This window comes from Toxotes jaculatrix, chromosome 13 (assembly GCF_017976425.1).
Source record: "Toxotes jaculatrix isolate fToxJac2 chromosome 13, fToxJac2.pri, whole genome shotgun sequence".
Classification (NCBI taxonomy): domain Eukaryota; kingdom Metazoa; phylum Chordata; class Actinopteri; family Toxotidae; genus Toxotes; species Toxotes jaculatrix.
This window is the reverse complement of record NC_054406.1, coordinates 10,529,391-10,542,999: the sequence shown is the minus strand read 5'-3', so window position 1 is coordinate 10,542,999 and position 13,609 is coordinate 10,529,391. Positions and strand designations below refer to the sequence as shown.

Sequence of the window (13,609 nt, the reverse complement as noted above, 5' to 3'; positions counted from 1 at the left end):
GCTTCTCGAGTAGGGTGTCTCGGAGCATGTGCAGGAAGGAGAGGCGCTGGCGCTCCACGGGATATGGCCGCCACTTCTTTATACAATGCACGCAGGCAAATAGGACAAGGTGTTGGGTATTTGAGTGAGGGTGGGTGAGTGGGATACAGGAGGAATGGATAAACGTGTAGGGTGAGAGAGAGTGTGGGTAAGGGGTGTTGATGTGGAAATGCAAGGTGGAGGGGGATAGCAGGGAAATGGGTGAGGGTTAGTTAGGGGAAGGGCTACGATTGCTTACATAAGCATGATGCATCAACAGACAAATTTCCTAATAGTACGGAGCAGACAGTTTGTGTGTAAGGATCTCACAATGTGCCAAGAACTACAAATAGCTACAAAAACTGCTGTCTCCCATTACACCAGCGAGGCAAAAAGAGGTGTGTGTTGGACTCACAAAGAAGGAGGTGTCCTGGAAGGTGGGGGTCTCTGGTGTTCCCTGGCTGTAGACCGACACTCGTCTCTGGAGAGCTGTGGCTTTGCTCACGTTGCCAGACGACAGAGTCAAGTCCTCAACATCGAAGGGGCTGGATGGGGGAATGAAAACGAGGCACTTAATGTGTTTGAACTGCGGGGTGTGATATTCATTCGATGTTGTCACAAAACAGTATTTATTTTCCTAGTTGCTGTAGTTACTATAACACATTTCACCACCAGATGGCAGGAAACTACAAGACACTGAATTTACAGCTACGCCACTAATAACAATGAATTACAGGCATTCTTAAGCAACTGAACATATGCAGACTGTTACAGACCGTATTTTACAAACACTGACACCCAGCAGTGATACCATCAGGAGTGTTGAAAGGCTATTTTGATATATTTGACTGAAACACTTCAAAACCAACATTTATCCTCATAAATTAAAAATATGTTCATCCCGGTGAAAGGTTGCTGAAACTTCGGTGGAGTGACAATTAAATGAATATAAATGACTCTCCACTATATTTTTGCACAATATGTGATATTATTCTGCTACAGATAGGGCAGTTTCCCCTCACTGATGACTTTTGAACAACTATGTAACAATCTATAGTATATTAAAAAAAAACAATGATGGCTTGCATAAAAAAAGCAATTGCTCATTGTATAAGTAATGGTCTACTTACTACCACATGACCTCCAGGTTGAGTTTTATGGTGCCCAGGTCGTTGACATCCACAGCCACCACCTGAGGCATGGCAGTAAACAGCTCCTTGGTCTCGCAGATCACGCTGCCCACCAGCATGTGAGTGGCCAGGCCCTTCAGCTCTGTCACCTGATTGGGTCAAAAACAACAATGAAGACAGCAAAGCACAAGTCAGGCAATTGCTGATGAACTGTCGTTGTGATTTTGTGTTTCGCCCTATATACCCTGTACTATCATCCTCGACTTAAGAAATCAGAAGGAGACATGTGACTCTGGTAAAGTAAGTTTGGTTATCTGGATTTCCACACTACCTTGATGTTGATAAGGTCGGTGATGAGAGGCATGAAGACCATCTCATCTCCGTCCCAGCTCTGTCTGGAGTTCACTTCAATCCTCCCCTTCAACTTCCACCTCTGACGGCCGTACCGCATGAAGATCTGAAGGAAGGAAAGAGACGGCAGTGGGAAAACCCCCCAAAAAGAAGTAAGTCTGAAGCCGAAGCTGAAGCTTATTCTATCATTTAATTCTGCTGGAAACCTTCAAACCCCAAGTTTAGTAGTTGTTTTTACTTGAACTAAAAGTATAAATCATTCTTACTCTGAACTAAATGATTTTGCAAACTTTTACAAATGGATTTCAATTTGAATGTAAAGTTGTTTTTTAATATCCCTGTTGCATGTAAAAAATAAAGGAAAAGAAAAACCACTTGCCTCATACTGGTCTCCAGGACAGAGCCTTGCAAAGCCTGCCAATCCTGTCAGAGAGGAGAAAATAATTTTTAAAAACATTTGGATGTCATAAGGGAAAAGATAAAAACAACTAGTTAAGTCATTCTGAGCAAAGCAACCCGTTTTGTTTTTAGGTGACTTTAGTATTAGGGTGATTTACAGTAACTGACTGTGTAAGGGTTCACTGTCCCTCTGCAGAATACATGGCTTTTAATAGACATATTTCTCATTGACTGGATCAAAGCTCTGACCTTTCTTTTACAGGGTAAGGCTTTACCCACTTAATCAATAATGATCCTGAAAAAAAAGAATGTGCTCATGCTCCATAGCAAGGTTGTGTAGTGAATATAGTTTAATTACAGTGAACATTTCTGAATTAATTTTACCTATTTCAGAAATAAACATCAGCATGTGAACTGGTAAATTTGAAGATTACAAGAGTCTTTCGTTGAAGAATTCTTATCTCACCTTTCATTTTGATATGAAACTCCCCGAGCAGGTTCTCCAGTTCGCTCTCAAACGTGCTCATGTTCTGGGGAGAAGACAAAGATAAGAATGATCACATAAACAGCCATTTGTCTCACAAGACAGGAACAACAATAGTAATCAAAGTATCACGAGTGACTTTGACAAGGTCAGTCAACACTAAACTACAGAGGAGGCAGGACGGCTGGTCTAAGTCCTTAGAACAGGTGACAACAAGTGTGTTGTGTGTGGTATTATGACTTAAAGGTCATTCTGCAAGTGTGTGACTTTACATATTAGTGTGTACAAATCAGTGTAAGCAGTAACCTGTATCATATATTTAAGTATATTGTGGGTTTTGTTAGCTGTTGCCCAATATTTAATACATACAGTTACATTTCCATGCAATATACTTTATATAAATGTATCTAGCAATAATTCATATGATTTTTGTAAGGTGAAAGATCATTTTCAGGCATCCTTGCTAGTATTCCCCACACATTGTATGCCAGTACCTCAGTGTATTCCTTGTACCGGCGGTTGACTTCTGCGATGCTCTCCTTGGTGCCTTTAGTGGAGGGAGAGGAGGAGAAGGCCTGCTTCATCCGGCTGGCACCTTCCCTCAGACGGCTCTGGATGCAGAACGCCTCGTACAGCTCATCCACCTGAATGCACACACATACAAACACAGAGTGCCTCCATCTTTAATAAATGTGCCACAAGAAGCAAGCAGGCATTCATACATGTGCAAAACTTTCTCGTCCTTTAGTGCACACACACGAGAGAGAGAGAAAAAAACCTCTGCACTAATGAAATGAAGCAAGACTTTGAAGTTTGAAACCCTCCATACTCAAAACATCCCTGGGCAGGAAGCGAACTCCCTAAAAACTTCCAACTGCCATCTAAATTATTCTGAATGTGTTCACATCTCACTGGGATTCATTGAAGGATGCCCAGCACAGCTTTAGGCTTGTGTAGTGTTCAGTAACTCAGCGCTGATGTTACTTTTATCAACGGATCCTCAACGAGAACAAAAATAGGCCTTGTTGAGAATGTCTAACAGGGATAGACAGAAAGACAGTCACTGAAGCGAGACAAGCAGATAACCTGATAAACTGACGACAAAACCTGAACTGAACTGACAGTGAGCAGATACAGCTGGTATGTGTCAGTGTAACTGTAGCCTCCAGTGGCAGACGCCTGGGCCGTCCCGGTCTGCGACCCCAGTGGGACACTCCCAAAGCTGGGGAACAACAACAGACGGCGTTTAGAGCTCATTTGGCGACGTCTGCCCGACTTGGGTTTGCAGCACCAGGCTGATCTAACCCAAACCCACAGGGAGAGGGAAAGACTCCATCAACATCCTGCTTTCTCACTGAGGGCTGAAATGTCGAGAGTTTCAGCTAGAATGAAATCATTAAGATAAGATGATGTTGTAACACACAGCAGTAACATTTCTGTGTATACGTTTTATTCTGTCTTATTTTTGTTTATTTTTCTTATATCATTGTTAGCATATTTAATTCTTTTTAATTTGTACTGTAAATGATTAAGTATTGTATAAAGCACTAAAAGTAAAAAAGACTATAAATAAAGTTATTACTATCACTCCATGGCATAAAATGATCTGTTTAAAGAGCATCAAAAGTTTAAGGTACACTTCCTTTTGTTCCTTTTGTCTTTATTTTTGTTTATTATGCCTTTTCACCTGCTAAAGAAAACTGTAACTCTGGTTTAAAAAGTTCTATAATTAGTTTTGTGAACTTCTGTACAGCAAGTGTCAAACTCAGTGCATGAATAGGCCCAAAATAGACAGAATTAATTATCAGACAAAACTTCACATTATAATCTCCCAAATCAAAGGAAGTGTCCATCAACTCTTCTTAACAGACAGAAACAAGAAGAGACTTGAGGATACTCTTATATTGCTGAGTCACTCAAACTGATTCCTCCCTGAAACCACAATCTATCAGCAGTCCAGATTTTCTGCATCTTGTCTGTCTGATTTTCTGGCTTCCTGAATTCACATATGATCGGAGTGGCAGCCGGGCAAAACAAAACACCTCTGGTGAGCCTCATCAAAGGGAAATATTGCAGCCTGCCTGACGAGAAGCGCTGAAATATTGATGCCTCGCGCTCTTTATGGCACTCATTAGGGAGAAGCGGGAGAAAATGGGCCATTCTGGCTCCTGCCGTCCTAACAGCTTCTCTGAGTGTTTGTGTATCTTTGTGCCTGAACCGAACACTTGCCAGCATGTTTGTGAGAGCGGACTGTGACTGTGTATGTGGAGATGTTTACATGTGTATAGAAATTGTGTTTTTACTGTGGTGGGTGGGCACATGAGGATTTATGGTAAAAAGTGCAGTGAGATGTTTTTGTTCAAGAGGATGGGTAATGTAGTTTGATGATGTTACAATAGCTTATCTTGGCATGCATACACACAAAGACACCCAGCAACTCCACCTCAAACCAAGCAGCCCCCTACAGCACCCTCTCCCCCGACTGGGACCCAGCCCTGTCTGTCTGTCTGTGGTATGTGGTGTATGTGGCGAGGCTGCAGCAGCTGAGCTGAGCCAGCTCTAAAACACTCTCCAACCACAACTGTTATTCTCAGCTCAGTGACTGGTATGGAGCTGGTTCGGAGTTAACAATCGACAGCTTTCAAACCCATTTGTTTACAAAAAAAAAAAAAACAAAACAAAGGAAAACATGAGCAGTGCACTTCTGTAGGAAAATTGGGCCTTCACAAACTGGGGCTGATGAATAGCCATCATTCTTCTCAGGCAACCAGTAATCATTTCATTATCAGCTAATTAAGCTAATTTTTGTTCCCAATTACAATAGCCTCTTGCTGCCTTCAAGGAAATGTCCTTTTGAAGGTCAGCCAAGCTCCACTCCAGAGGACGGCCATCAGCATATTGCTGTGCCTTAGGCACATTTCACCCCAGAAACAGAAGAAACATTAGAGGCAAAACACAAACAAAGAAAAGACTGAACACGGACAGATGGATAAAATGTGCAAAAAACAACAACAAAAAAAAAGTAAATAAATAAATGCACACACCTTTCGAGCAGAAAAAGAGACACACAGGTATAACTAATACGCTCCCTTCTATAGACACACACAGAGACATATCTGTATGACATACCTGTCATACACCACCTATGTAGATTTTCCTGACAGTGCATTTAAATCTTTCTCTAAGTTTTTCAATCAGTGAAGAATTTGTTAAGATAGCTTTAAGAAATCACATGATAACATATCAAAACACAAAAAATAGCACTGCAATGGTGAGTCTTAGTCCAATTAGAAAATTAATCTGCAACTATCTAAATAAAAATGCCCCAAAAAAAAAAAAAAATCACTGCTCAGCTTTATCAGTCTTCTGGGATAATAAACTAAATTTTTGTGGGTTTTAGACAACAAGAAACTCTATCACTAAGACAACACATGGTTCTATGTTTATCTTTACACCCATGACTTTATCAACATAAATAATATTAAATTGCTCAAATTCAAATTGCTCATTTAAAATGCTATTTCAGCTCAAAGTCAAACCTGGTTAGACATGCATCCCCTAAAAAAAACACACCCATCTGAACCTTCTTAATTAACTTTTACCAGATGTTAACAGATATTAAATGTAAATGTATTCTGAATTAAGTCCTCTTTTGGACTCAGAGTCCCTGTATTAATTACCGCTCAGTGGGATGACAAAACCTGCAAAGCTTAGAGACCCAGAGAGGGATTATTGCAGAATCTTTATTGGGGAATCAATTATGCCCAGGGTGAGGATAATAGAGTCTTCACGTTTATTAAGGATGAAATATATATTTTAGCTCCAGTTTTTTTTAAGGGCATCCTAAGATAAAAAAACAAAAAAACAAAAAAAAACAAACTATTAATACTTGTTTGGTGGTTTGACAGTGTGGCCGGAGCTAAGTGTGGTGCTTTTTATTAAGAATTACTGGGAGTTTTAAAAGATTGTCTCCGCATCTGCTGTACATCATGGCTTTAGACTGTGGGATTTTGAATATGAGCGTAGTATCTTTAGGATATGGCAGGAATCCTCTTAAGATATGGCCATTATCCTGAATTGTAGGATAATGGTGCGCGCACACAGACACAGACACAGACACAGACACAGACACACAGACACACACACACAGACACACAGACACACACACACACACACACACACACACACACACACACACACACACACACACACACACACACACACACACTTTCTGCCAGGGGGCGAGTGATTATAAGCAGATTAAAACAGGCGGGCCACATCAAACAGCATCAAACACACAAGCCCCTCTCTGGGGATCTGTGGGCATGTGTGTGTGTGTGTGTGTGGGTGTGTGTGTGTGTTGGTGGCAAGATTAGCATTCAAGGGAAGAGGGGAAAGCACAAAAGCCCTGTAATAAAAATAATCACATGTGAAGTATTCACACTCATTTTTGGATCGAATGTGGCACATGGCGATTACACATATACACATACACACACACAGACACACAGACACACAGACACACACCCACACACCCTTTCTATCTTTTGGGGGAGGAGGAGGCATCTGGCAGCCGCTCTTCTCACCTTCAGACTCTTGTCACTCGTCTCTTTGATGATGCCCTGCTGATACCAGTAGCCAACACGCACATGCACAAACACACACAAACACACACCGCAGACCCTATCCCATGCAGAACATCATAGGGGTTATATTGTGCCACCTGCTTCCTCCATGTGTGCCAATTACAGCTCGGACATCTGCAGGCAGCCAGCAGCACAAACAGGAACAAAAGAGTGGGCTCTGATGCGAGTCCCAAACACACACACACACACACACACTCACTAACAACTTGCTGATGGATGATTGTTAAGTCATCCCTCACGGCAGCTGTCCAGAACAAAGAGACACGCCTGAGCCTGAGCGCAAACACTGACAAACACCTACACACTTACTGTAACTCACAAATGCAGAAACACTGAACACCCTCTCATAGCTGCTGATTGATGGACCGTGAGGATTTGTTTTCACTGTCCTGTTCTGAGATGAGGCGAAACGTGTGTCCTGCCTTCATACCAATGACAAAATACTTGACTGATCATCTAGCGTTCACATTTCTTTCTCATATCAGGTATTCTAGGTGTCCTGCAAACAGGAGCTCATTGTTGCCTTTTTCCTCTGTATTGCACTGAGGCAGCAGGTTTCTTTTTTTTGTTTTATCTCTGAAGTACTCATCACTCTGGCTGCAAAAACACAGAGGTGATGATGGCTCCTTCTTCCCCTCTACAAAGGCTGATCAGCACACAAAAATGTACTTCCTGTTTTACCCTGTTCTGTATCTTGCGGGCATGGCTGGGCCACAATAAGTGTGCTGAAAGCTGTATAATGCTACAACAGCCCAACTGATATTGGGTTTTTGAGGCTGATACCGATTAATATTTGGAGGCAAAAAAAAGAGATATATTTTCTTAAAACATATACAAATAATCCTGGTTTTTAATGTAATTATGATCAAATACAAACTGAGCAACACATTTCACACCTGAAAATTCAACTATGTAATGGTGTCTAACACTGTCTCTAAATTACTTCCAAACCTAGACATTTCTTGTTACTTACTGGCCGACATATACAGTGACATGATTTCTCTGCAATTAGCCAGTATTGGCTGACCTGCCCTGCTTATCAGTCTAGCTCAACAAAACATATCACCTACAAACACAACTAGCTTAGATAACCAGTACACTCATCTGTCTGAAAGTACCTGATAGACCAGCCAACTCTGTAAACATTGATTACCGAATAAACACACACAGTATTAAAACTCGGTCAAAGACTAATTATTGACCTACTCTAAGTACCACAGCATCAGTTCACAATTACATCCACCTCTTTATATAAGGATGAGGCCACCTCTGTGTGTGTGTGTGTGTGTGTGTGTGTGAGAATTAATTTCCTGACCCTGATGCTTTTCTGGTTGACCGATTCTCTTAGCTGGACACTCTACAATTGATCTCACTCGATAGCTATCTGCTGATGCTGATGTTTGGAAAATGGACCTGCCCTGTGTTGTGACTGTGTGAGTGTGTGCGCGCATGCACGTGTGTAAAGGCAATAGGGGGTAGATGGGAGGCATCAAGGGCTGCTGGTGTGGACTTGGCATTGGTATTAATTTTATTCATGGACCTAGCATTGCATTTCCTCTGCCCTATTCAAGTTTATACTTGTATTACAATTAATTTAAAAAGTAGAAGATAAATTACAAATAAAACAATAAAATGAAAACTTTTTTGTTTTAACAGAACCTGACACTCAGTAATGTATCATCACAGTTTAGTTTTGAAAGAGTCAGGACAAATACTACACTACAGGAAATAAGAGTTAAAAACTACGACTGACAGACACAAATAATGACAATTTGTCAATTCTCAATCCAAAGAATAGAGAAGTTTGAAAAGTGCAAAAAGTCAGAAAGACACTGGTATATATTTAGAATCAAAGAACACAGTGAGTGTTAGATTTAACATTCTTTTTAGTCGTGCTATGACTTTTGAGGCTTTTTACTTGTCTGGCAAGATAAATCAGCCACTGCTTCACCGGTTCAAATATTTACAAGTGCATTCAAATCTATTTTCGTGCAGAGCTGGGAAGAACAGAGCAGCTTCAGAATAATGCTGGATGTTAAAGAGAAAGGATCTGAGCGTGTGTGTTTGTTTTACCGCAGCCTGTGACAACCTCACAAGACAGCACAAGTGTTTTCTCTTTGCTACTGAAGTCAAAGTGGAGCACACTTACAGATATATTACTCAAGTTTCTAAGATAACCTCACCTATTTTGAAATGACTCATCACACCTTTTTTCTACATTTCCTCCCTCTCTCCTCATCTCATCTTTCTGTCTTTAAGGACCCTGTTAATCACTCCTCCCTGTAGCCTACTAACTGCCCTGACCTAGATTCACTGTTTCCTTCAACCCTTCAGAAACACTTATGTGCCACAAATGTGTCCAAGGGCTGTTTCTTTCTCTTCTGCTGTATTGTTGTGTACATGTGTTTGCATTTGAACATCTGAAGGTGAGTTTTTATTGTCTGCCAGGACGTGTGCGAGCACAAAGGGTTAACATCACCCAATAGATGGCTCCTCTGAGCTCCTCGGGAGTTCAAAGACTCCATCTTCGGGTAACCATGGTTACCTTTGGAGCTGCGCTGTTGTTTGGGCGTGTGTGTTCTGATTGCCTGCTGTCGCGTCTGAGTTGACGCACAGGGAGCCCGTTACAGGACTACAATAGGGGATGTGGAAGGAAAGTCACAGAGCCTCGCAACCTTGCAGGGGATTAATGTCCCCAACTGGCAACCTGGAGGAGACTACAAAAAGGGATATACGGAAAAAGTTTCCCTACCTGGCAACCGTGGTAAGGACATTTTTGACTCAACCTGCTGGAAGCTCCACTAATACATGAACACATGAACCTAAGAAGACCAGGAACACAAGCCCTGACCTGGCAGCAAAAATCCCTTACAGAGCCTAACTTAAAAAAAAAAAAGTCAGTGAAGTGGGAAAGACTAGAAACAAAGGGAAACAGCTGAGCTGTGGAGTAACTGGTAGGTAGATTTTGTTGCATTTGGACAGAGCTGTTTCCTCCTGTGCCCAGTCTTTATGCTAAGCTAAGTTAACCAGCTGCTGGCGGTAGCTTCATATTTACCATACAGATATGAGAGTGGTGTCAATATTCTCATTTAATTCTCAGCAAGAATGCGAATAATCGTCAAAATGTCAAACTCTTGCTCTAAAAGAGGTAGCCCCAGTATTGTGGTTCCTGAGTGGCTGTGTGGATGCCAGAGATGTGGAGAGGCTTGGTGAAAGAAGGTATTGAGATGAAACATTTTCAAAAGCACTTATGCTTTGCCAGAGCGCTGCAAAGACACGTAGGAAATAGATCAGACCGAAGACAATTTCTGCTGTGTGGAGACTGACAAAATAATAACAATCCTTGAAAAATATTCTGTTAACACACATCAGTGCTTACCTTGCTCATGTGAAATTCCAGACGTCTCATGTATCTCTCTATGGTTTTGATTTGCTGCAAAGAGACAGACACAGCACAAGATTTACTGCTGCTCATGAGAATGTGGCTACACATGGTTTACAGCTGTAAACCTGTGTACAGCTGTAAAAATAATGATTTGTATGTCCATACCACAGGATATAATAAGGTACAGTCTGCCATCCTGTCTCTCCTCCTGGCCCATCAGCCATTTTTCCCTTTTTCCTCCACTTTTCTTACATTGCTCCTCAGTCCTTTCAGCCCCTCATTTCTCCAGTCTATCCTTACTCCCTCCTTTATTCTGCCTTCAGCTGTTTTTTTCTCCCTCCTCTTCGACTCTTTTACATCAAAGATTCCCTAATACACACCAAACCTGGAGTGGTTGTTACAGTAGACAACCCCGCCCCCCGCCCCCACACCACCCCCCCACCATCAACTCACCTTGTCAAGATCGTACAGCACTCCCTGGAGAGAACAAAAAACGCACACACACACACACACAGTTACTACAGCGGGACAGCACAGCTCAGGGTGCTTAAGTAATGCAAAGCATACTGAAGTAGCATTGGCATCAGGAAAAGAAGATCCTATTAAACAGTCTTCCCAGTGACTCTGTATGTGTACAGTATGTGTGTGTGTGTGTGTGTGTGTGTGTGTGTGTGTGCGTGTGTACATTACAGCAAATCAAAATGTGTTTGCTCTGTGTGAATTCATTCCATCTGCCAAAACATTTGCTCTTGCTACTTTTATACACAGATACTGAGAAATGACGTAGGTACACATACATGATAGAACTAACAACAAACATCTGCGTGCTAGCTGGAGGAGATAGCGTTCAAGTCAGCAATTCTGTCGTCATGATGACTGAGAAGTTTGGATTTTTCTGAAACTTCCAGTTTATCCAATTTGACACTTAAAAATACAGAAATACCAGCAGTTTCTCACCAGTCGAGAGTTCCTCTTCATGTCCTTCATCAGAGATGTGAGTTTGTCCAGCTCTGTTTGGTGAACTTCCAGATACTCACTACAGGGCAGAGAAAAGGAAAACACTTAGGACCTTAGACAAATGCGCTGCTTATTGATCTTGAGCAGTCTTCTTTTTGCTCGTTTTATCCAGCTAACAGCACAAACCTCCATGTATGACAGAGAAACACATAACATCTTCACATTTGAGAAAATGGAATCAGCAAACATCTGGCATTATCTTAAACGATTAATTACTTATTAAACTAGACGCCAATTAATTCTCTGTTACTCGACTAATTAATTAATTGACTTATCATTTCAGGACTTTGACTTATGCAATGCAAGCACACTAGAATATAATGATATTTATATAATGACAGAAGAATAAATACTTTTGTATATAAACATTTGTGCAGTTGTGCAAATGCATGGAGCAGAAAATGTCAACAGACTGTAAATGTACATATTAATGTAGCACATGATTAACATATGTGGACTGAAACCATTTACTCACAGATACTCTCGCTCCCTTTAACGGAAATAATTACTTAAGAACATTTGATGAGTTTATGAATTGAGGAGTACGTGTACGAGTGTATGAATTACTCACTCCAGGCCTTGTTTGAGTGCAGTGTAAACCTCCTCTAGTCTTTTGGGCTGCGGCTCTCTGGAGCTGCTGCCTCCCTTATGTCCGGACAGGTGAGGCTTCTTGGGCTTGGACTGAGGCTTCTTCTGAACCGCCGAGTTCCCCATGAAAGAGTTACACCTGCACAAACACACACACACACAATGGAGTTTTTTTAATTTTCTGTCTCCTGTGCAGTGACTTCAAACACATTGTGATTCACAACACAAGCAAGACAAAGAAAGACCATCTTGGCCTAAACTTCTACTTTAGAATAAAAGGCACACGTAGTTCAGAGTTACTCAGACAGACAACATTACATATCATACCAAATATTCATCACTGTATTTCTACAGAATTTCAGATAACCAGGCCCGCAGGCTGCCTCTGATAATCAAGAGCTAGATGAGATGTCTGTATTATTTTACAGCATCCAGCGCGAGCCCTTGGGTCAGTTTCAGCATGAATTTATCTCCTTTGACAGAGGCAGAGGGCTCATCGAGTCTGGTCGCAACAAGAAAACCCAGTCATACGGGACTGACGCCTTTTGCCTACATTTCATATAATTACACAAACTCCCAGCACAACCTCGGTGGCGAACCCCTTCATCAGTCACAGGGCTGTGCTAAATCACAAGTAAGCACACATATCTGCAACCACATGCAAACATGTGCCTCCCCCACCCCACCACTTTCTGTGTTTGACCTGTGTAAGGCTGCCATTAATCTTCAGCTGGAGGGAACACAAACACACACACACACATACACACTCACTCACGTACGCACGCACACACACACACACACACAAACACACACACACACACACACACTGAGGCAATCTACTCTCCTGGCAATAAATGACATGCAAGTGTTCTCCATTTTTTTCCCCAAAGTCCTCCAGCAGTTGACCAACAGTGTGACTGACTAAGGGGGGGAGGGGGCAACAAATGTGGAGTTAAACAGAGGTCATCAGATGAAATGTTTAAATAAGAGGAAGCGACAGAGATATTTTATTATATACACACAAACACACACAAAAGTATAGGACTGCAACTAGCTTTTATTTTCATGATTGATCTAATTTATCCCTAACTCTACCACTATCTCCTGATTATATTTTTTTGATTGATCAAAAAACACTTAAAAAGACAGTCATAAAGCAAAGCAAATTCTCACATATGAAAATGTGGAACTATCTAATGAAAACTGTATTTTTGATCGAAAAAGTACATTAACAATAAATATATTATCAAAATCATTTTAGATATTAATTTTCTGTTGTTGTTTGTTGTCCGAACAGGTCTGCAACCCATTATTTTCATTATAGATTATTTTCATTATAGATTCTTCTGTCAGTTGTTTTGAGATTGAGCAATTAGTCTAAAAGTCAACTGCTAACTAAGAACTTCATTAATGGCTTCAACAATACGTCTAAGCCTTGGTTTCTCTGTTTCTATACAGCACAGCCATCTCACAAGGCTTTCTCTCTTCACATCATTCCCATTTTAGGTCACAGTCATTTTACCCGCTCATGAACATTTCAGCTTTTCAAACCATTACAGATTTAGCTGACAAATGAGATTTCCCTGGACTT

General features: G+C 41.2%; 1 protein-coding gene across 3 annotated transcripts in view; it reads right to left on the bottom strand.

Annotated features, from left to right (window-relative positions):
• The window catches only part of ripor2 (RHO family interacting cell polarization regulator 2), a 52,726-nt gene that overhangs the window by 7,650 nt on the left and 31,467 nt on the right, over nt 1-13,609 (bottom strand). For all 3 annotated transcript variants that reach the window (XM_041053590.1, XM_041053591.1, XM_041053592.1), the window contains exons 3-12: nt 12,002-12,157; nt 11,371-11,449; nt 10,867-10,890; nt 10,408-10,461; nt 2,877-3,026; nt 2,365-2,428; nt 1,879-1,922; nt 1,480-1,605; nt 1,149-1,297; nt 434-563 (exon numbers count right to left, since the gene is read on the bottom strand). In XM_041053590.1, coding sequence (XP_040909524.1) covers nt 434-563; nt 1,149-1,297; nt 1,480-1,605; nt 1,879-1,922; nt 2,365-2,428; nt 2,877-3,026; nt 10,408-10,461; nt 10,867-10,890; nt 11,371-11,449; nt 12,002-12,157 — 976 coding nt within the window. The remainder of the gene's footprint in view (nt 1-433; nt 564-1,148; nt 1,298-1,479; nt 1,606-1,878; nt 1,923-2,364; nt 2,429-2,876; nt 3,027-10,407; nt 10,462-10,866; nt 10,891-11,370; nt 11,450-12,001; nt 12,158-13,609) is intronic.